The following is a 21,028-nucleotide window of genomic DNA, read 5'->3' on the forward strand; positions in this document are numbered from 1 at the left end:
CTTTTAATTTTCACATTTAATAGATTTTTTTTATTTTTAAAATTCACACAGCATTAAATTAACCATTAATCATTTTAAAGTGTATGATTCAGTGGTATGTAGCACCTTCATTAATATTGTGCAACCATCACCTCTATCCAGTTCAGAGAGATTTGCATCACCCCAGAAGGGAACCATGTGTCCATTAAGCAGTAGATGTGCTTTTATTGAGAATCTAAACCAGTTTTTCCTTGCTTCTGCTTGAACTATCACTTGGTACAGAATCAAAAGATATTCTGTTGTGCAATGAGATCTATTGCTTCCTGCATGGCTACAGGCCTTTTACTTTCCTGCGACTGATAGCGCTTGCCAGAGTTAGAGGAGAAAAAAAAAGTCTGGAATTTTTTCCTGAGAACACCTGCTTCCTTCCTGTCTGGCAGAGCTCAAGGCTGGGGGCAGGGTATGAGACAGTGTGAATTCGGGGCTGCTGGAAATCGGGCTGCAGTGGCTGGCAGTGACCTTTTTCTAGGAGAGCGTTCAGAGAACAGTTGGCTTTCCTCTTTCTCTTCTTCCTGATTCGGTCGTTTTCTTTTCGGCCACCCTCTCACTCACCTCTTTGGGATGCTCAGTTGGCACCCAGAAGGCTCCGGGACATTCTGCCCTGCTCCTCCCTGCAACCCGCACGCAGGGGGAAGCCTACCTAATGTCTCAGTGATCCGTGAAGGCCAGGAGACCCCCGGGATGTGATTCGGGAAAGAAGAGTGGTTCAGAAGATAGCCCCTTAGGTCTGGTCCCCTCCCCCTGCTCCTTGACAAACATCCTGGCAAAGCCCTGCCCGACTGCCCGCCTGTTGCTTCGCAGACCCGTAAGACCTCGGGCCAGCCTCTCAGAATCCAAGCAAAAGGTTCCTTAGTTGGGGGAAAAAAAAACATATGAAACGCCCGAAGGGAAGGTTGGGGTTGGGTGGAGACCAGCGTTCAGCGGGTTTCCGGGGGAACCCCCTCCCGCGAGGAGCCGAGTTAGACCCACACCGACCTCGGTGCTCGGGAAGGCAGGGGTCAGAGAGAAGGCAGGCTACCAGTGCCGGGCTCCTCCGAAGGCGGGGCCCACGCGGCCCTCCCGGGGTCCTGCCGGCGCCTCCGCCGCCTCGCCCGGGGCTGCCTCCGGGCCGCGCAGCCGCGCCCCGCTCTGCCCCGGGGGCCCGGCCGCCGGGGTCGCGCGGCTCCCGGCACTGCCCGGCCGCGTGTGACAGCGCGGAGGGCCGGGGAGGCGGGCGCGGGAGGGCGGGGCCGGCGGCGGCGCGGGGCGGGGACCGCCGCCCGCCGCGGCACTCGGCCACTCGGCCCGAGCCGCGCGCAGGGCGCTCCTCCCGCGGCGCGGAGATGGGTTGAGATGCCTGCGCCCGGGGGCACGCCCGGAGCCGCGCGGCCGCGGGGACCACGGATGCGGCTGCCGGGGGCCGGCAGCCTGCTAGGGGAGGCGGTTTCCGCCGAGGCCGGGCCGCCGCAGTGTCTGAGCTGCCGGGACGGCGCGCCCCGGAGCCCGGAGCATCGCCGTGCCTGGGGCCGAGACGCCTGCCTCTCTGCCCTCCCTGCTCTCTGCCGGGACCGGGGCGAGCGGCTCTCGTAGTTGGCCTGTCCGGGGGAGTCGTTCTTCGGGGCCCCCCAGCGCGGGGAGACATGCCCGCATCGGGGAGCGCTGTGACTCCCAGCCTCCCGCTTCACCCAGGGAAGCCGACTTGCTGAAGCCGGAGCCACGAGGGGGACCATGGGCGGGACGCAGGTCAAATGGTGAGCTGAAGCCACTTCGGCTTTGGAGGTGTGTGGAGGGGCTTGGGTGGGAGCAGGGCCAGGACTGGAGGATGCTGTTGGCCAGAGACAGGCGGGGGATCGATGGGGGCGCTGTACTGGGGAGAACAGCCTGCTTGCGGGCCTGAGATGAGCACTGTAAAATACAGTGGGTTTATTTAAGAAGCTGCAAGCAGCATGGGAGAAGGAGTGGCTTTTGACCCCACTCTGGTCTCTGCTGAAGCCGGCACTTCAGGACAGAACTCTTATTGCCTGGTACCCATTTAAAAAATTGTCTGGACTTTTAATTGGAGATCTCTTTTCTGGGAGACTGCTTGTCTGATAAGTTAAGATTGGAGAGATGTTAGACCTGTGGGAATTAGAAATGTATCAGTCAGACCTGATTTGTAATCAGTTGTTCCCTGTTTTGACAGGATTATAATGGCAAGTGGGGGGTTACTTGTTTATAAGACAGTTTTCAAAGCTCATCAGGGAGATCCCAAGCCATGTAATTAATTAGCATTAAAATACGTTTGCATACCATCCTCCTGCATGAGGTTCTTCCTTGGGGAAGGCAGCATGCTCTGACATGTGCCTCAGGATTTTTCTTCCTCAGATTTTTTTTTTATCTTTTAGACCCAGCTGTTTAGTTTCAGGGTTTTCTCTCTCTGTGGCTCACATACTGGCAGCCCCAATTCAAGAAAGAGAAATGTTGTTTTCTTTGGCTGCTCTGCCACTCCCCCAGTGGGGCTGGGTATGCAGACATCCTCCTCCTTCTGCCCTTATATGGGAGATGGCTCACTTAGGAGGGAGCCGCTGAGCTGATCTAGCTGAGCATGCGTCTCTGCTCTCAGGAAAGCAGTTTTCCCCACATCCTAGGTTCACACCACTCCTCCCACCCCCACCCCTTCGTCTCACACATATCCACTGTGGTCCAGCCAGATGCGGGCAGGGGCATCCGTCAGCCACAGCGCCTTGTCAGTTGGGAAAGTGTGGTCTTACCATTTCTCAAAGAGGAGCAGATGGGGTGCAGGCCTCTTTCTGCACTCAGATCCCCATTTCTATAAGAAGGTGAACGCTGAGGCCTGAATAGCATAAATCTATTCTTCTTGTGAATGGTACCCCTAGACTGCTTTTCCAGCAGCTAATTCATGCTGGCCTGGAAGTCAGATTGCCTAAGTGGTGAGAGATGGATAAGAGAGTTCCCTGGAGCAATTTCCTTTTCTAAATAGCACTTCTTGCCTTTCTCCGCCTGTCTGCCTGTTTGGGTTGTAAATTTATAGGTAGCGTTAAGTGACACTTTTTTTAATTTGCAGGAGCAAAAGACAACTTTTTTCCCCTATGGTTCTGATAAGGATGAGAGTGTATTTACTGGTTGAGGTCATTCCCACCAAAGCCCAAAACCCGGGACATTGAGGAGGTTGAGACACTAGTCGTCAGGCTGCTTCAGAGCTTTTTGAAATCGCTGGCTGCCTCCACTGTGCTTGGCTCTTGTTTTCTGTGGTTTCTAGGAAGATGAAATGTTAACTCCTGATCGCGGCTGTGAGGATTAGCCTGGGAGACTTCAGGGGCACATTAAGTGGGTCAGTGAATCCAAGACACTTTCACTGTTGTCTGGGTGATGGATTTGGAAAGAATTCCTGAGAGGGGGCTGGGCCTGCAGCCCCCACAACCCCTGAGATTGTTCTGGTGCTGATGTTCTCAAGGTGGGTGCAAAGAAAGAGGGCTCTTCAGATGGCAGTGTCAGCCTCACACTCCCATCATTTCCTGCAGATTTGCTTCTGGAGAGTTAAAATTCTGCTTCCTCCCAAATGCAAACCGTTCCTTCCAAGGCTGGTCGTTATACTAGAATTTAAGAATTGCTGCAAGATTTCTGATGACAATTTTTTAAAAAAGGTTTGTTTGTTTGCTTTTGGCCGTGCTGGGTCTGCGCTGCTGCTCAGGCTTTCTCTGGTTGCAGCAGTGGGAACTCCTCTTTAGTTTGCGGTGCTCAGGTTTCTCATTGTGGTGGCTTCTCTTGTTGCGGAGGACTGGCTCCAGGGTGCTGGGGCTTCAGTCGTTGCAGCACATGGACTCGGCCGTAGCTCCTGGCACCTAGAGGACAGGCTCAGTAGTTGTGGGGCACAGGCTTAGTTGCTCCGGGGCATGTGGAGTCTTCCTCAAATGGGGATCGAACCCTTGTCCCCTTCATTGATCACTAGACCACTGGGGAAGCCCTCTGACAATTTAAAAATAGTGTGGCAGAGATATGAATAATTCTTGGCAGTAAATCGAGTAAACCTTTATTGTCCCCTAGCAGGTCTTGTCCCCTTTTGAGATATTATACCCTTTTCTGTATCACATCCTGGTGTTGTTGCTATATCACTGCCCTTTGCTTGGCCTGGCACTGTCCACACTCCATCAGTTTTTTCCCTTTGAGGCACCCTCCACCTTGTCCCTACCTTTGGGAGCAGCCCAGAGCCGATCTGCTGTGATTACTCTGCTGGTATTGCACGTGTCTATGATAAATCAATGTGTTAGAAATATATTTTCCTTCCAGCTCCCCCAAGCTACTAAAATGCTTAGTCCATCAGTCTCTGAACTTGGGCCCAGGGGTCATGATGGAGGAGGTGGTGGTGGTGGTAAGTGAAAGATAAAAGCAAAAAGCCAAACCAAACCAAAGTGGAATTCTTTAAAATGCTACATTATCCACCAGTTTGATAAATCTCAGTGAATTAGGCTTAAAGGCAACTTCGTTGTGGAAGCTTCCGGGGATGGGTCGTTCAGCATTCATTTCATTCATTTAACAAGTTCATCATTCATTCAGCATGTATTCCTCCTTCCTGAGGGCCAGGCACCGTGTTAGGCAGTAGGAGTTAGATGAATAAGAACCCATCTCTGGAATAAATTAGGAAAGTTGGCTTCTAAACAACTGTTCACAATAATCGTTTCTCTTCTTTTTCCTTTGGTCACAGCCTGACTTCCCCCAGTCCTATCCACAGTGCAAAGAGCGAATCTGTTATAACCCAGTCGGAGGAGAAGGCAGATTTCGTGATTATTCCCTCCGAAGGAGTAGAGAACAGAACAGGTACTATATTCTCCCTGCCAGGGGTGGCTCAAGGAACAGCCCTCAGCGTGAAGAGTTTGGGGGTCCTGACTGTCTATGCTCAGCTTCTTAATGCATAGTCTGTCCGTGCAGGGTCCATTCTAGAGAGCTCTGATTTTTTGGAGCCAGTGAGTGTCATATCCTCTCACAGATTGTCACTTCCGCTGTCCAAACTGTGAAATGTCCTGCATCAGTGTAGACAGCTGACCACCTGTGAAATTAGGAGATGACTTTGGAACTGTCAGAAGCCTGCTCAAGTAAACAGTTTTTATCATTTCTGTGTCATGCAAGTAATTTCAGTACTTCTCTAACTTAAATTGGGGCCAGGAATATATGGAATGGAGGTGTCTGTGAGAATATGCACAGAGCAGGTCTGCATCGTGTTTTGAGTAAGGGCTACGTTGTTTAGACGTCTCCTTTCTCTATCTCAGTCTCCTTTTTCACAGAGGAAAGCCAGGAAGAAGCAAAGTGCGTGACTTAAGAGTTTTATTTGCCTGTAAGAGAGATCATGAAACCGAAGTCCTCTGAAGGAAAACTGGAATTAAATTCTTCCTTATTTCACACCCCATCTAGCCCTGGCATCAGTATCCAGCAAGTTAGTTTTGTTACTGAGTCAGAAATTCCGGGGACCCTGGGGAGGGAGAGGGAGGTCTTGACAGCGTGCTTGCTCTGGGCCGGGCATCATGGGTCCCGCACGCAGGTTGCCTCATGAAATCAGACAACAACCCAGAGGGATCAGGCTTATTATAATATTCATTCTTACCAGTGAAATCAGAAAAAGAGACTGTAAAGACAGGGAAATAAAACTGGAGAGAGGGAGGTGAAACAATCTGTACAGAGTTTGCTTATACTGGCCTGTTTCCTGTTTTTGTGACTCACACAATGTTATATGTGGAAGGGGTTCTGTCCTCCCAAAATGGTCAAAGGAATATGAGTTGAGGTCTCCCCTCTGAAGCTCCTTTTCATTGCATCTAACAGCTCCTCTCCTTGTCGCTTGAGGGACCGAGCCCTGGGAGTGCCAGTTCTAGAGTAAAGAGTAAAACCTGCCCCCTACCAGGGTTCCCCGGGAGGGAATCCTTAAGGTTCTGAAGAGGGTGGACCGCCTCTACCAAGTTCAGCTTTGCTCCCCGGGAGCCCGGGGCAGTGGAGTCAGTGGCCAGTTCCTCCTGTCTCACACCCCCACCTGGTGGAGAGTCCAGCCCGTGCAGTGAGGGCAGGTGCGGAAGGCAGGTGACCAGCCCTGTGAGCACCGAGGACGACGGTGAGGGCTTGCTCCCGAACTCAGTTTTCTTCACCATGAGCTGTACTCCCTCCTGCCCCCTCGTAGAGGAGACAGACTCTCCATTACCCCGGGACTGGAGACCAGGCAGCCCCCGGACCTACCTGGAGACTTCATGGGAAGAGCAGCTGTTGGAACAACAAGAACATTTGGAAAAAGAAATGGAGGAAGCCAAGAAAATGATATCAGGGTTACAGGTAGCTGTTTCCCTTGTCGTTTGTCTTTCGTGCACCAGTTGTTTTTTCATCTGGTTTGTTTTCGACCATGCCGTGAGGCTTGTGGGATCCTAGTTTCCAGACCAGGGGTTGAACCTGGATCACTTAACCCCCGACTGCCAGGGAATTCCTGCACCACTTATTACTTTTAACTTAGTAGAATCAGTTGAAAATAAAGCGATTTGGTTTTCTGTGAGGTCAGAGCTGAGTTTCGATGGAGAGGGTAGAACACGAAGAGCAGAAAAATCCCTTACATGTGAGTACGCTTAAATGGGCCTCCTGGACGCCTGTTGACAGCACAGCTATTAGGAGTTCTGCAGGCCTGGGAGCCGTATCCACATTCCCCTACCAAACCTCCACCCTGGCTCTCTGCTTTGTGGGTGTGTTTCTCCCCTATTTGCAGCCACAGACCTGCAATGGCAGCTTCCCCCAAAGAATGGAATTGTGAAGCATCAGGGTTTTCTCTGGGGAATTCACCATCAGGAGGGCTGTACGCGCCAGTAATGCCGCAGGTCTCCGCCTGAGTCCAGCTCAGGGACTTAGCTCACCCTTGGTGCGTATGTCAGTGGACGCCAAGGCACAGTGATCAGGCAGAAGGGCAACTGAGCCCTTCAGTTTTTCCTAAACCTTCTGTGCCAGCAAGCCTTCCCCAGAGGCCAACTGACCCACTTGACTTAGTTCCTAGCCTGAATGACCCCCTTAGTCCTCCACCTTTGTGTGTCTGGCCCTGTTTGGGGGAGCCCTTATAGTGTTCTGATGACCCTGAAATTGCCCAGGAATATTCCTTTCTGTTTGTGCTGGGAACTGCGCTGCTTCTGAATTGTCAAATATTTATGGACACATAAACAAAGCCCACATTATGTGAGTGGCTCTGGCAGGCGGCAGGCGGTGGAGGGCGTGCTCCCAACCGGCCAGCAACAGGGTGGGGACACAAAGGGGCCCTAAAGAAAACGGGGGGTTGGTAAAACAGTTTACACACTGTCTGCCCCAGGAGCCTAGAGAGGCGTTGGAGGAATGTTTACTGCCCAAACATTCCCAGGGAGAGTTGTTGCACTTTTCCCATTTGCTCTGTAGTTTTAAATGTCTGACTTTTAGTTCTCTTCTCCGCCAGTCCGGTAAGGAATGGTTTAATTAATGCAATGGATTTGTGTGTGTGTGTGCTTTTAATAGGAAGGATTAAGGCATGAAGAATTTTGGGATTACATTCAACCAGGTTTTTCTCAGGATCATTTCATTGTATGAACATAGATATCCATCAGTTTGATTTTCAGTTTGGTTTGCATTTTTCAGTCTGGGAGAAATCCCATGGCAGATTAGACAGAAAAAAGAAAAGAATCAACAGGCAGAAAGTCAGCATCCTAATATTCCCCACCAACAGAGGAGTTTTAATTCACAGCCAAATGATCACAATGAGAATTCAGTCCCATTACAGAATACAATGGGGCTCACAGCATCCACTGGGCTCCTTAACTCTTTAAGTGATGAACCCGTTGCATGCTGAGCCACGTCCGGGGTTTCTGACTTGTCAGTGTACCTCATTAGAGCCTGTGAACACTTTGCCCTTAGAGTCAGGACTTCTGCAGTGTTGCTCTCCCCAGCTCCCTGCGCATTCGTACACTTGTCTGCACCTCTTGCCACAACTCCGTGGGAGAACCAGGTCCATTAGACTGACTAAAATTGTTTTATTAATTAGTACTTGGTAGATTTGATAGTGCTGGGATTTTAAAATATTTTTATATACCAACATTTGTGATACAATTTATGTTATATTTACTGAAATAAGAATCTCTGTATCTCTTCTGTTTGGACTGGATTGAGAAAAAAGTTGTATAGAAACTGGCTATAGATTTTTAAATCTTTCACTGAGCCCATAGGTCTCCTAATACCTACCTGCAGAGGTAGATCCAAGTTTTCTGGGTTCTAAAGTGTACCACTTGGGGGGCCTTCTTTAAGAATGAGATTACAGATTATGACTACAATAGAACCCTGGGAGGAGCAGGCCTGGGAAGAGCCCAGGTTTGAGCTTCTTTAGCCTCAGAATAAATCTGCCCCCCGCCCCACGATATTCTAATAAAAACAAAGCCTAGTGTGAAGACTTGAAATGAATAAGGACACCTCTCTGCAAATATGTTTTCCGTCTTGTTCTATCCAGGTTGCCTTAGGGAGCAAAAATGCAGAATTGCTAAGTGAAAAAGAATCAAATACACCCACATCTCTGGCAGTCCAGTGGTTAAGACTCAGCACTTTCACTGCTGTGGGCTTGGGTTTGACTCCTGTTTGGGGATCTACCATCCTGCAAGCTGTCTAATGCAGCCAATGCATACATACACATACACATACATACATAAATGTATTCAAAATAATTCCTTATAGTAAACTTTTCTAAGCCAGGATAATTCTGCACTGCATTTAGTGCAGTTTCCAGCTGGTAAAATTCAATTTGAACAGCCAACTCTGGTTCAAAAAATGTCACTTCTTAACATTAAGTTTATTTTTAGAATTTTTTCTGGGACTAAGGAGCCTTGGAGCAGAGGATTCAGGTATGTCCAGAGAGATGAAAGAGGCATCGAGCACGGGCCAGACACAAGGCAATCCAGACAGATCTATGATGAGCAATTGGCAGCATCAAAAGATCCACAGTTATCAGGCAGATTTCCAGAGGAAGCCCAGTTGTGGTTTCATTTCGGGACAAGCTTACTCCGCCCAGCTCTAGACTCTGTCATCTGATAGGAGTTAAATTTATTTCTGCCTTTGTGGTTGTCCAGGCCTTACTGCTCAATGGATCCTTACCTGAAGATGAACAGGAGAGGCCCTTGGCCCTCTGTGAACCAGGAGTCAATCCCGAGGAACAGTTGGTGAGCTCTTCTTTTGTGACTGGACACGGAATAATCTGGCTTGTGTGTCTGATTTATTTTTAGCATTGGACATTCATCTGTGCCTGCATAAAATGCTCCCTTCCCTGACTTCAACTCTGCTGGTTTTCCTCATATGTTTTCAACTGTTTTTTCCTTTCTTCCACAAATATTTATTGCATGCTGACCATGTGCAGACACGGTTTCAAAGAACTGGAGACACAGGAATGACAAATGAAACCTCAAACCCTCGCCTCGTGGAGTTTACACTCAGGTCCCTGTTGACTGAAAAAAAAAAAAAGCACAGTCTAAAGGTTGAAGGTTATGTTTTATTTGGTGGACAAAACCAAGGACGTAAGCCTGGGAAACAGCATCTCAGATAATTCTGAGACTGTTCCGAAGAGGAATGGGGGAAGCCAGGACATTATAGGAATTTTTGCAACAAAACCAGGTAGTCAGAACTTCAGAAATCACTGTTAATTAAAGAAAACCAGCTATCTCAAGGAATTTCGTGCTTTTCTATGTAGGAGAAGATGCAAGAGTCAGGGCTCCCTGAAGTCGATCCTCTGATGTGCAGCTAAGCTACCTGGGGCCAGTATCCCATGCTTTCTCACCCTGAGTGCCCTCCTGTTGCGGCAGTTGCCTGCTAGATGCCGGTATTCTTTGTTTTCACCCCAAGTGCCCTCAAGGCTCACTGCCTGGGCAGCTGTAATGTGGTGGCTTGATGGCTGCCTTTCTCTAATGAATGGCAGGTGGCATTCTTAGTTCACATCCCCTTTGAAGCTTCTCTTTTTCTCCCTATCCCTTAAAGGTTTGGGCTTCCCCCGGTGACTCAGCGGTAAAGAATCTGTCCAAGCAGGAGCTGCAGAATCGACCCCTGTTTGGGAAGAGCCCCTGGAGAAGGAAATGGCTACCCACTCCAGTACTCTTTGACTGGGAAACCCCATGGATGGAGGACCTTGGCGGGCTACAGTCCATGGGGTCACAGATGAGTTGTCACAACTTAGTGATTAAAACAACTACACCTTAAGTGTTGCTGCTCCTCAGGGTTCTACTCTGGGCTCTCTTCTGCCTTGTACATTCACCTGGGCAATACCTGCTGCCATGGCTTCATTCACTTCCCACCTGTCTCATATGTTGCCTCTCAAATATTTATTTCTAGCTCTGCATGAAATAAATTTCTTTTTATTTAAATAAATTTATATAATTATTTAAATTTATATTTATTTTTAGCTCTGTGCATGGAGTTCTACATTTGTAAAGGCAACATGCACCTGCCTGTTATCTCTTGTATATGTCCCATAAGCATCTCAGTTTCAATGAGTCCTAAATTCAACAGCATTCTCTCCCTTCTCTCCCCACCCTCAAAACTATTTGTCCGTTAAGTTTCTATTTTTTTTTTTTTTTATCACTATCTGTGTACCCAAATACCCAAAACAAATCTGACACCCATACTTGAAGGGCTTCCCAGGTGGTGCAGTAGGAAAGAATCCTCCTGTCAATGCAGGAGACACGGATTCGATTCCTGGTTTGGAAAGATCCCCTGGAGAAGGAAATGGCAACCATCTCCAGTATTTGGTCACCAAGTTTTATCAGTATACTTTTAAAATATCTTCACCCAGCTTTTCTCCATTTTCACAGGTACTGTCTTAATTCAGGCCTTCATCCAGCATTATGGTGGCCTCCGAACTGGTTTTCCTGACTCCCGTCCTGTCCTCTAATTCATTTTTCCTAAAACAGCCAAGAATAACTTAACTTCAAAGCAAACTTTGTTTTGTTATCCCTTTGCCTAAAACTTTTTCATCAGTTCCTCCATTATCCTTGCTGGCCTTCATGATCCTGTTCCATTTTTCTCTTGAGCTTCATCTCTTATCATTTCTCTTTCCCTTTGCCAAACACTCTGCACACAATACACACATACTCATTCTAAACTTTATCCAGAGTCATCTTCTCGTACCCCCAGGGCATATGCATCCGCTGGAGGGCAATTCATTGTAGCTGCTCTACCCCGGCTAGCATCTAGTAGCGGCTCAGTAAATATCTGTTGATAAATGACCTCTGAATTTTATAGCATAGATACATAACCATCTCTTTTTGCCTTGTATTCAGATTATAATCCAAAGTCGTCTGGATCAGAGTATAGAGGAGAATCAAGACCTAAAGGTATGTCAGGAAATGCACATTTTACCCTTTAAAAAAATTATGGGAATATTACACACCAACTTTGATATAGTAACAGGGAGAAAGGAGAGATGGGGAGACTCCAGACTTTAGCTGTATCTGTATTATGTCTTTTAGTGAAAGAGGGAGAGATGTCATAAGTACGGTAAAAGGGTGACTCCTTTTTAATTTCAGGGGGAATAACAGGTATCTCTGTTATTATTACTTATATCTTTTATATGTTTGAAATGTTTCATATTTATCTTTTTTAATTAAAATAAATAATGGATCTACTATCAATATGATCATTTTTAAAATAATTGACATAACATAATTAGTTTCAGGGTGTACAACATGTTGATTCAGTATGTTTATGTATTGTGAAATAATCACAGTAAGCTTAGTTAACATATTTACAAATTTTTTCTTATGAAGGAAACTTTTAAGATCTACTCTCTTACAGTTTTCCAATATACAGCACAGTATTATTAACAACAGCTCAGTATGATCTTTTTTTTATTAATGAATACTTTCCAGAATTTTTTTAGATCAGTGGGCCTTAGCTTTTTGAAGTCATAAGTATATAACTAAAACCATTAACGCTTTCCCCAGCAATTTGCATGAGAGCACTCACTGACCTGAGTTTTGAGTGGATTGACTTTGGAGCCCATCTGTGGAGTCCTGGTGAAGAAGCCCCATTTTAGATATGTTAATTCCAAACTCTTAAAGGGATTGCAATAGGAAAAGAGATAGTAGAGTCTGAGTTGCGGGTGTCCCTCTCCTAAAATATTTGTCCTAGTGACAGTCGTGTGCGTATATTTAATCTGTTGTAAGGGACAGTTAACAAAGTATTTTATTATTGGGCCAAATGTGTTTTTGTTTGGTTCATAAAGAACGATACCCTCTTGGAGAACAGAAACTCTGTAACCCTTTCTGGACATTAAAAGTGAGATAATTACTTCATGAGGTTGGGGGTAGGTATATTGAGATATCATGTGTTTTAGGAAGAGGAATTTCGATTATTATGATTGATGATTAAGTTTCCCTGTCGGTGAAGATTGCTAAATATAGGAATGATGAACCTATGGGAATGTATGGTATCTTCTTCCTTGGTCAGAAAGATTACGGACAGTTGAAACTGGGCAACTGGGCAGCTGAGCGTGGGTGCCATGGGGGAGAGTGAGATGAGTCCTGTTCATTTCTATGGATCAGTTTTTACTTTTTCCGGGACCAGACCTGCCTTTGGCCTCAGTGGAGGGTTGATTTTCCTTGGAAGGGTCATGTGAGTTTCGTGTTCTTACTGACAGAATGAGGTAATGCTTCTGAAGCAACCCAGATGCTCTCATCTGATCTAACTATATTTGGTTTGCAGAAGGAGCTGCTGAAATATAAACAAGAAGCCAGAAACTTACAGGGGATAAAGGTAAAAAGAAAGATATTTAACATTTAAATTCTCTACAAGGTAAAGCATTCTGAGGGAACTGGGGTACTAGTTGGGTCCTGTAGCCTTTTCTTATGTACATCTGATGGGCCCTTTCACAGGCTCTGTGCTCCCAGCAGGGACAGGGCTTTGTGGATGGGAAGTGAGACAGGTGGAGGAACATACCTTTGCTTTGCTGAGTCGTACTTCTGGTGGTTATGACTCATGGTGCTGTCACTTCCCTCTGCCACCTTGATGTTTTCTATGTGTGGAAACAATCAGTTACTATGGTTTTTTTCAGTTTCAGTATTTTGTCAGTTTTCTTCAGTTCTGAAGAACAGACTCTTAAAAATTGTAATTTACTTAGGTTTGAATAGTTAATAACATTCAAATGGTTTGAAGTTAAAAAAGTACGAAAGGATAATCCTTGAGAAGTCGGCTTTCCAGCCCTGCCCCCTCAATCAGCTAGTTCTCTTTCCTGGAGGCAACTTACCACTTATCCCCAAATATGTATGTATGTAATTTCCCCCCAAATAATAGCATACTATAAACCCAGCTTGACACATTGCTGCTTTCACTTAACAATATATCTTAGAGATCATTTTATTTTAGTACATAAAGACCTCAGTATTCTCGTATGTAAATGTATGATAGTCCATTTAATCAGTTCCTATTGATAAGTCTTCTGGGTTATGTCTAGTCTTTTGCTAATACAAACAGTGATCCAGCTAATAATCTTGCTTACATGTTATTTCACCCCAGTAGGAATAGATGTGCTAAATGAATAATACCTCAGAAGTGGAAAAGGATGCTCTTAAGCTGCTGCTTTCCCCGTTTCCTACACTCCCATTCATGAGCTCGACTAGGGTGTCAGTCAGCAGCATCTTCCAGAGTATCTTCTGTAGTCTTAGTCCTTCGAGATACCAAAAAACAGCATGTTCCGTGCTCACATAAGTTTGAGAAGTGCCATACAGGCTTGAAGAGTCACATATTAAAGGACCAGAGAAGGTCTGCCATAAAGAGGTTGGCCTAAAAAACGATGAGACTGTTAACCACAGAAGTGCTTTTCCTCTCGTGTACCGCTTGCTAACATCCCATGAAACACCCTTTGGGAAATATTCCTCTGAACCACTGGTGCCAAGGGCATCTGAGGCCACCTTGCCGTGTACTGTCATGGCAGACAGCATGTTTAAGAATGACTGTCACATCCTCCAGAGCCTGCATGGTTTGTTTGCAGTCTGTAAAGAGAGAAGAGGCAGGGCACATCTCCTGGGATGCGGCTCTAGTCCATTAGCTCCCTTTGCAGTCACTATGGTTGGAGGATTGTGTCATAGCCGATCCTTTTAAGTAAGTATGTACAACCTACCTTGTCCTATGCCTGGTGGGAACTAAGATGATCCAAGCTAAGAGGAAGATATCCTAAAACTAGTAGGATCCTGTGACACTGGGAGGAGGAACCATCGGTCTAAGAACATTTCTGAGCAGGGAAATAGGATCCCAGTCCTGGTCCAGACAAGGCGGTGGAAGCCGGACAGGGGCCGGGCTCTGGAAGGCAGGATGGGAGTGATTCCAGGGCTCCTTTATGAACAGGGTGTCAGGCGGTGATAGGCCCCAGCCCTCTAGGACATAAGAGCTCATCTAGATTGAGTATTTACAGGCCAAGGATTTAGAGAAGAAAGCCAAGGAAGGAGAGTGCATTGTCCAAGGTCATTGTTATGGCGCTAGTGGTAAAGAACCCTCCTCCCAGTGCGGGAGACGGAAGAGATGAGGGTGTGATCCCTGGGTCGGGAAGATGCCCCGAAAGAGGGCATGGTAACCCACTCCAGTAATCTTGCCTGGAAAATCCCATGGACAGGGGAGCCTGAAGGGCTACAGTCCATAGGGTCACAAAGAGTCGGACACGACTAAAGCGACTGTCATGAAAGCAAATAGTAGGCGTGTAATTTAAGACTAGGTCTGTCTGATCCCAGAGGCCACTTATATTCTCCCCCTAGAAGAGGGGGAGAGTGTGTGCTGTTGGCAACACAGGGGAATGTAGGGGCAAGTAAAGCATGGGGGGAAAAATTGGGTTTCCATCGGTCTGGTAGGACAACAGATAGGACTTCCTTTAGGTGCTAGTGTCCCGGAAGGGAATGGAAAAATTCCTGCTCATCTCCTTGTGGCAGGACCCTGTGCTCTGTTTGTCTCCTGGTTTAGTAACAGCTGGCTGATGGATGAGCTGGGACCAGGTAGTGAGTGTGCTTTCTCCCCAGGATGCCCTGCAGCAGAGGCTGACTCAGCAGGACGCGTCTGTCCTTCAGCTCAAACAGGAACTACTGAGGGCAAATATGGACAAAGATGAGCTGCACAACCAGAACGTGAGTTGAAGGGAGTGAACTTGGACTCCACTGAGCCCAAACTAGGATATAGTATGAAGTCCTGTTAGATCTGTTCCCCCTCAGAGGAATCCTCCTCGTTCCTAGATGGAAGCCTGTACCACACTGGCCTTGAGCCCTGCAGTGCTGAGGACACTGAGACAGTGAAGCTGCCTTGTGGTTCTACAGGCTGATTGTCTCACTGAAGATGTGGAGAGTGGCTGTGTGTTTTTACCACAGACGTGCCCTTTCTGTGCTGTGTTCTGTAAACTGCCAACATCAGCTCTAGTTACCTGCTGGTTTCCTAGCTGGTTTGGCAGATAATTCTTTCACACCATTGAATTCTTTCTTATTCTTCTTGCAGGTGGATCTGCAGAGGAAGCTAGAGGAGAGGAATCGGCTCTTAGGAGAATATAAAGTAAGAATGTGTATCAGTTTGGAAATTATTTCCATCTGACCTCTGGTGAACAGCCTGTTGTTGCTGTTGTTCAAAGAATACTTCAGTATGCTGTTCTCCTCCTTGCTTTCTGCAAGGAAATCCTTTTCTGAGTTCCTTTGATTCACTAACCCTGAAGGTCAATAGCATGGCTAGGAGAAGGAACACAGAGCTAGGAGTCTGGAAGCTTCAGTTGAGCCAGTCTTTATCTTTATCCAATCCCAAAGAAGAGCAATGTCAAAGAATGTTTGAACTACCGTACAATTGCTGTTCATTTCACATTGCTAGTGAAATTGCTAGTGGTAGTGCTTAAAATCCCTCAAGATAGGCTTCAACGGTACGTGAGCCGAGAACTTCTAGATGTACAAGCTAGGTTTAGAAAAGGCAGAGGAACCAGAGATCAAATTGCCAACATCTGTTGGATCATAAAAAAAGCAAGAGAGTTCCAGGAAAACATGTACTTCTGCCTTCATTGACTACGCTAAAGCCTTTGACTGTGTGGGGCTCTACTTTCCTTAGATGGAAATGGCATCACTAAAGGTGAACTGTTGGATGTCTTTGGCATTGCCACTCATCTGAAAGGTGTGTCTCTGTTGCAGAAGGAGCTGGGGCAGAAAGATCGCCTCCTGCTACAGAACCAGGCCAAGTTGGAAGAAGCACTTCGGAAACTGTCTGAGGCCAGTTACCAGCAGGTGGGGACCATGTTTCACCCCTGCCTTTACTGCCCCTCCGACCTGAAGAAATTCCTGTCTGATTGTGTGTGATTTTCAGGTGGACCTGGAGCGAGAGCTGGAACACCAAGATGTCCTTTTGGCTCACTGTATGAAAAGAGAGGCAGACGAGGTAACCTGCCTACCGCTCGGGGTCTCTGTCACACGTTTACAGGGGCACAGAGGGAGATTCAGTTATTAACTCAGAGCTGAACCATCGCCACAAGTTGGTTTGTGTTTGGTGGGGAGGATAAAAGTGCAGGTTCTGGGATAAGAAAATCTGGTTTCAAATCCCAGCTTTACCACTTAAAAAAAAAACAAACATTTTTTACATACTTTTCCACTGTGTGACCTTAAGTTGCTTAACTTCTGAACCTCAGAAATAAGGCTCATCTGGAAAATGGAAATAGCAGTGACCTTCTCTGCCATTATGAAGAATGCATAAGATAGTCCATCTCAATAACAGCACAGTCCTGGTAGATCTGCCTGGCATAGAGTTAGGCTCAAAAAGTTTTAGTCACTGTCCTTTTTTTCTTCTTCTTATTGAAGCAAAGGCAGGAGATGCTGGAGCAGCATTCTCAGGCCTTCTTGGGGCCAGGCAGAGGCTAGGCTAGGGCCTCCAAACGGAGGTTTTCATTTCATTCACTCTACATTCAACAGTGCCTTCCAAATGTCAGGTATTGGAGATACAGCAGTGAACTAAAGGGAAAAAAAATCTTTGCAGCATGTCAGGAAGTGATTCGTGTAAAGAAGAAAAATAAGACAGGAATTGCTTTGGAATTTTCCCTCATACAAGCATCATTTCTTCTTGCTGCTCTAGGTGACGAATTACAACAGTCACAGCTCTCAAAGCAATGGTTTTCTCCTTCCAGCGGCAGCGAAAGGAGCTGCTTCAGTTGTTCACAGAGGGGTATGTCTTTAGGATTTGAGTACAGACTTGCCACCTCCAGCCAAAACCAAAAGGGTACCCTAGTCATCGCCAGTAGAGTCGGCCTTTTATATCCCTGTTCCCTAATTCTTGCATCTGTTGGGTGTGTAAAGCTGTGAGGCACTTACTATCCAAAGTTAAGAATTAGTGAGCCATCAGTGGGGTCGCGTCTATGGAGGAAAAAGTTTTCCAACAATTTCTACCTCCTCCCTCAAAAATAAGAGGTCTGTTGGAAACCCCTCCCCCAAATCCTCTTAAGCCCCGTGGTTGGGATGTGGTTAATAAGGTGGCACTGCCCACATGGCCATGCCCGCGACCCCGGGGTTTTGTCCACAGAGCAGCGACCTGCAGCTTGTGCGAGATGCCCTCCGCAGCCTGCGCAACAGCTTCAGTGGCCATGACCCTCAGCACCACACCATCGACAGCTTGGAGCAGGGCATCTCCAGCCTCATGGAGCGCCTGCACGCCATGGAGACCCAGAGGAAGCAAGAAAGAAGGGTAACCCTCTTTCTGTGATGTTTCTCTCATTCCCCGAAGAAGCTTGCTCTTGTCAATTTAATGTAGATGAAGGCAGTGCTAAGATAGAAGGCCCTGCTGAAGGTTACAGTTGCTTTTCTCTTTGGTTTTCCTCTCAGGGGAGCTGACCGTTCATCATGGTATGTCAGTCAAGGAGGGAGTTCACAGTAACTCTAAGCAGCTGGGTAGCTGTCTAAGGGACTGTGGTTCTTGACCCGTAGGTCTCCCTTTACTGCTTATTCTCCTTCCTCTTCCCCCCGAATGAGCTTGGCATTGGTTGAGGAAATGTATGAGACGATGCATTGAAAACCAGAATGCTTTTTATACGTGTACATTGTTATTGCTAGGATAAACACGTCCAATTTTATATTCTGTGGAAAAAGACGTGGTAGAAAAAATATATTTTAAGTATACTTTTATGATTTAAATTTCTTGGTTAAATTCTCCCATTGATCATAACTCTTGTGATTTTTGTGTGACTCTCCAGGTTCGGGGCAAGTCACCCAGAACTCAAGCAGGTAGTGAATACCGGGAGTCCTGGCCCCCTAATTCAAGTAAGTACCCCGTATTGCTCAGTAAGGGCTCCTAGCGTATTAGATCAGAAATGTAGTATTTATATGCTACTAATATTTTGGAGATAGAATTTTTCTGGTGGTACTTCACTCTTTTTTTTTTTTAAAGTACCACATTCTTCACACTCATTTATTCTGTTTATTTGGCTGCATCGTGTCTTAGTTGTGGCAAGGCATGTGGGATCTTAGTTCCCCCACCAGGGACTGAACCTGTATTGCCCGCATTGCAGGGTGGATTCTTAACCACTTGACTACCAGGGAAGTCCCAGTACTTCACCTTTATAATGCACTGTTCTCTAGCAATACTAGAATCGAGTTGCTTCTAGGACTGTGAAGACCATACCATCATTATCACCACCACCATTACCCAAGTACCATTTAGCCACATGCAGGATGCTGATGATTCAGAGAGGCTAAAATATCTTAAACAGAGTATCTTTGGAAATAAACAAGCTCCAAAAAGTTACACCAAACGAAGCAAAATATAAAACAACAAACACATATACAGATCACTTGAAAGTCTCAAATAGAGAAAATTTCCAGTTCTTCTTAGAGGCAAGAAGTTTCATTTCTTTGGGGATTTCTGAAACTTTGAGTGCGTAGGTCATTCAGTTTGTTTTAACTGTGTCGTATTTTTTTTTTCTTGTTAATTCTGACATGTTGGGAAATCTACCCTGCCTGGTAATTTCTATTTTACTTCATATCTTCCCTTTTGGTTTAATAGCATTCATGTTTTCTTATCTTTTATAGTTTACCCAGGCCTGATCTAAAAGTATCTAAATAATAATTTATAAAAACCAAATAGTAAAAGGCTGACCACAACCAGTTTTATATGTTAAAGATAGTTTTTAAAACCACATTAATAAGTCTAAAGTCAAACACTTAAAGAAACTATTTGCCCAAATGTGAAAGGTAAAATATTTTTTGTAGAGGAGATAAGATAGCGTTGTCAAACCTCCATGTATTTTTTTCTCTTGAATGACATATTTACACTGAGACTGAAATAGACTATTAGTACCCATATTAGTTTCAGTTTTTTCTGTTTTCTTGATAGGCTTTTTATTTTACCCTTGTCCTCTTTAGTCCTTTCTTTAGGTTAGTTTAATCTGCCAATGTACATAGGTCTAAATATTTAGAAATTCTTTTTCATAAGTCTAGTAAATTTCTCCCTCCCTGGAATAATTCTTTTCTGTATATGAATTACTTATTTAAAAGACTGCAAATAAATTCACAGCTTCTTATAAAATGGAGTGTTAATCCAATACCTATATTGACAGATAAGCTGAAGTGTCTCTCATCTAAAAATACAAGCATGCATGCAGTTTGATAGCCCTCTAACTGCTGAGTTATTTATCTCACCCCCTGCATCAGACTTCTTGAAAGAATGATCTACAGTGCTCTTTCTTCATTGTTACCTCCCATTCACTTCTTAATCCTCTAATTGGTCTTTTACTCAGTTATTCCACTTAATGTTTTTCTTGCATCCATGTTGACTGTCTCGTTGCCTAATCAAAGTGGTCATGTTTCATATCTTATCTTCCATTGACTTTTCAAACGCATTTACTACCTTTGAATAGTCTCCTTCTGGAAACATTCCTCTCCTTTAACTTTAGTTCAGTTCAGTTCAGTTCAGTTCAGTCGCTCAGTCGTGTCCGACTCTCCACGACCCCATGAATCACAGCACGCCAGGCCTCCCTGTCCATCACCAACTCCCGGAGTACACTCAAACTCATGTCCACAGAGTCGGTGATGCCATCCAGCCATCTCATTCTCTGTCGTCCCCTTCTCCTCCCGCCCCCAACCTTTCCCAGCATCAGACTCTTTTCCAGTGAGTCAACTCGTCGCATGAGGTGGCCAAAGTATAGCAGTTTCAGCTTTAGCATCAGTCCCTCCAATGAACATCCAGGATTGATCTCCTTTAGAATGGACTGGTTGGATCTCCTTGCAGTCCAAGGGACTCTCAAGAGTCTTCTCCAACTTTAGTGCCAACCAGTTATTCATTCAACAAGTATTTATTGAACATGGATTATGTAGAACTCTTGTGAGGCACTGGAGACGTCGAGATGAACAGGATGGACTTGGTGCTTGGCCTCGCCAGACTGTAGTCTCGAGAACTACAGTCCAAGAGGAGGTCCAACCTCCTCCTCTTCTCCTCTGCCTAACCCTTGACTGCGCCCTGGGAGTCCACTGGAGGTCTACACCTAGGCCTTCTGATATTCTTTACCGGGGATCCTTTCTACTTTCATGGCTTCAACCACTCTGGTATGCCAATTATTTTTAAACTTTCATTTCTAACTGCAAGCGTTTTCTGAGCTGCAGGGCTGTATTTTTGAATGCCAACTGGATATCTTCTCTGCAGGTCAGAAGGCACTTCAAACTCATGTCCAAAACTGGAAACAAAACAATAGAGAAGGAAAACATAAGAATATAGAATCAAACAGATCTGGGATTCAGTTGTAGCTCTCAGCAGAGTATACCATGGGCAAGAATGTTAATGACCATCCTTGCATTTTAGTTTTCGTGTTTTTGAAATGGAGATAATCTTGAAGGATTGTGAACATTAAGTGAAATATTATATGTGGATAATCTGGTATAGTGTGGCATATGAGAGATGCAAGGCTGTGCCCTTTCTTTCTCCTTTTCATGACAGCCAAACCTCCTGAAAGAGTAATCTTCTCTTTGAGCCTGCTTCCTGTCTTGCAATTTACTCTTAAGCGAAAACAACAACAATAATT

The 21,028-nt window shown here is 45.8% G+C and overlaps 1 protein-coding gene across 7 annotated transcripts in view; it reads left to right on the forward strand.

Moving 5' to 3' along the window:
• DIXDC1 (DIX domain containing 1) overlaps window positions 1-21,028 on the forward strand; it is an 83,425-nt gene that overhangs the window by 41,943 nt on the left and 20,454 nt on the right. For 6 of the 7 annotated variants that reach the window (XR_008685587.2, XM_055423015.2, XM_088842929.1 and 3 more), the window contains 12 exons: window positions 4,721-4,833; window positions 6,179-6,327; window positions 9,111-9,200; window positions 11,307-11,360; window positions 12,730-12,780; window positions 15,030-15,134; window positions 15,496-15,549; window positions 16,167-16,259; window positions 16,339-16,410; window positions 17,098-17,187; window positions 17,542-17,703; window positions 18,209-18,275. Coding sequence is in view for 6 of the 7 variants with exons in the window: in XM_055423015.2 (XP_055278990.2) it covers window positions 4,721-4,833; window positions 6,179-6,327; window positions 9,111-9,200; window positions 11,307-11,360; window positions 12,730-12,780; window positions 15,030-15,134; window positions 15,496-15,549; window positions 16,167-16,259; window positions 16,339-16,410; window positions 17,098-17,187; window positions 17,542-17,703; window positions 18,209-18,275 (1,100 nt within the window). In the remaining variant the exon portion in view is untranslated. Of the gene's footprint in view, window positions 1-1,630; window positions 1,770-4,720; window positions 4,834-6,178; window positions 6,328-9,110; window positions 9,201-11,306; window positions 11,361-12,729; window positions 12,781-15,029; window positions 15,135-15,495; window positions 15,550-16,166; window positions 16,260-16,338; window positions 16,411-17,097; window positions 17,188-17,541; window positions 17,704-18,208; window positions 18,276-21,028 lie in introns of those variants that run through there. The other variant, XM_088842930.1, reaches the window with a different exon arrangement.

This window comes from Moschus berezovskii, chromosome 14 (assembly GCF_049115385.1).
Source record: "Moschus berezovskii isolate FMDL1 chromosome 14, NW_MosBer_1.0, whole genome shotgun sequence".
NCBI classification, from domain to species: domain Eukaryota; kingdom Metazoa; phylum Chordata; class Mammalia; order Artiodactyla; family Moschidae; genus Moschus; species Moschus berezovskii.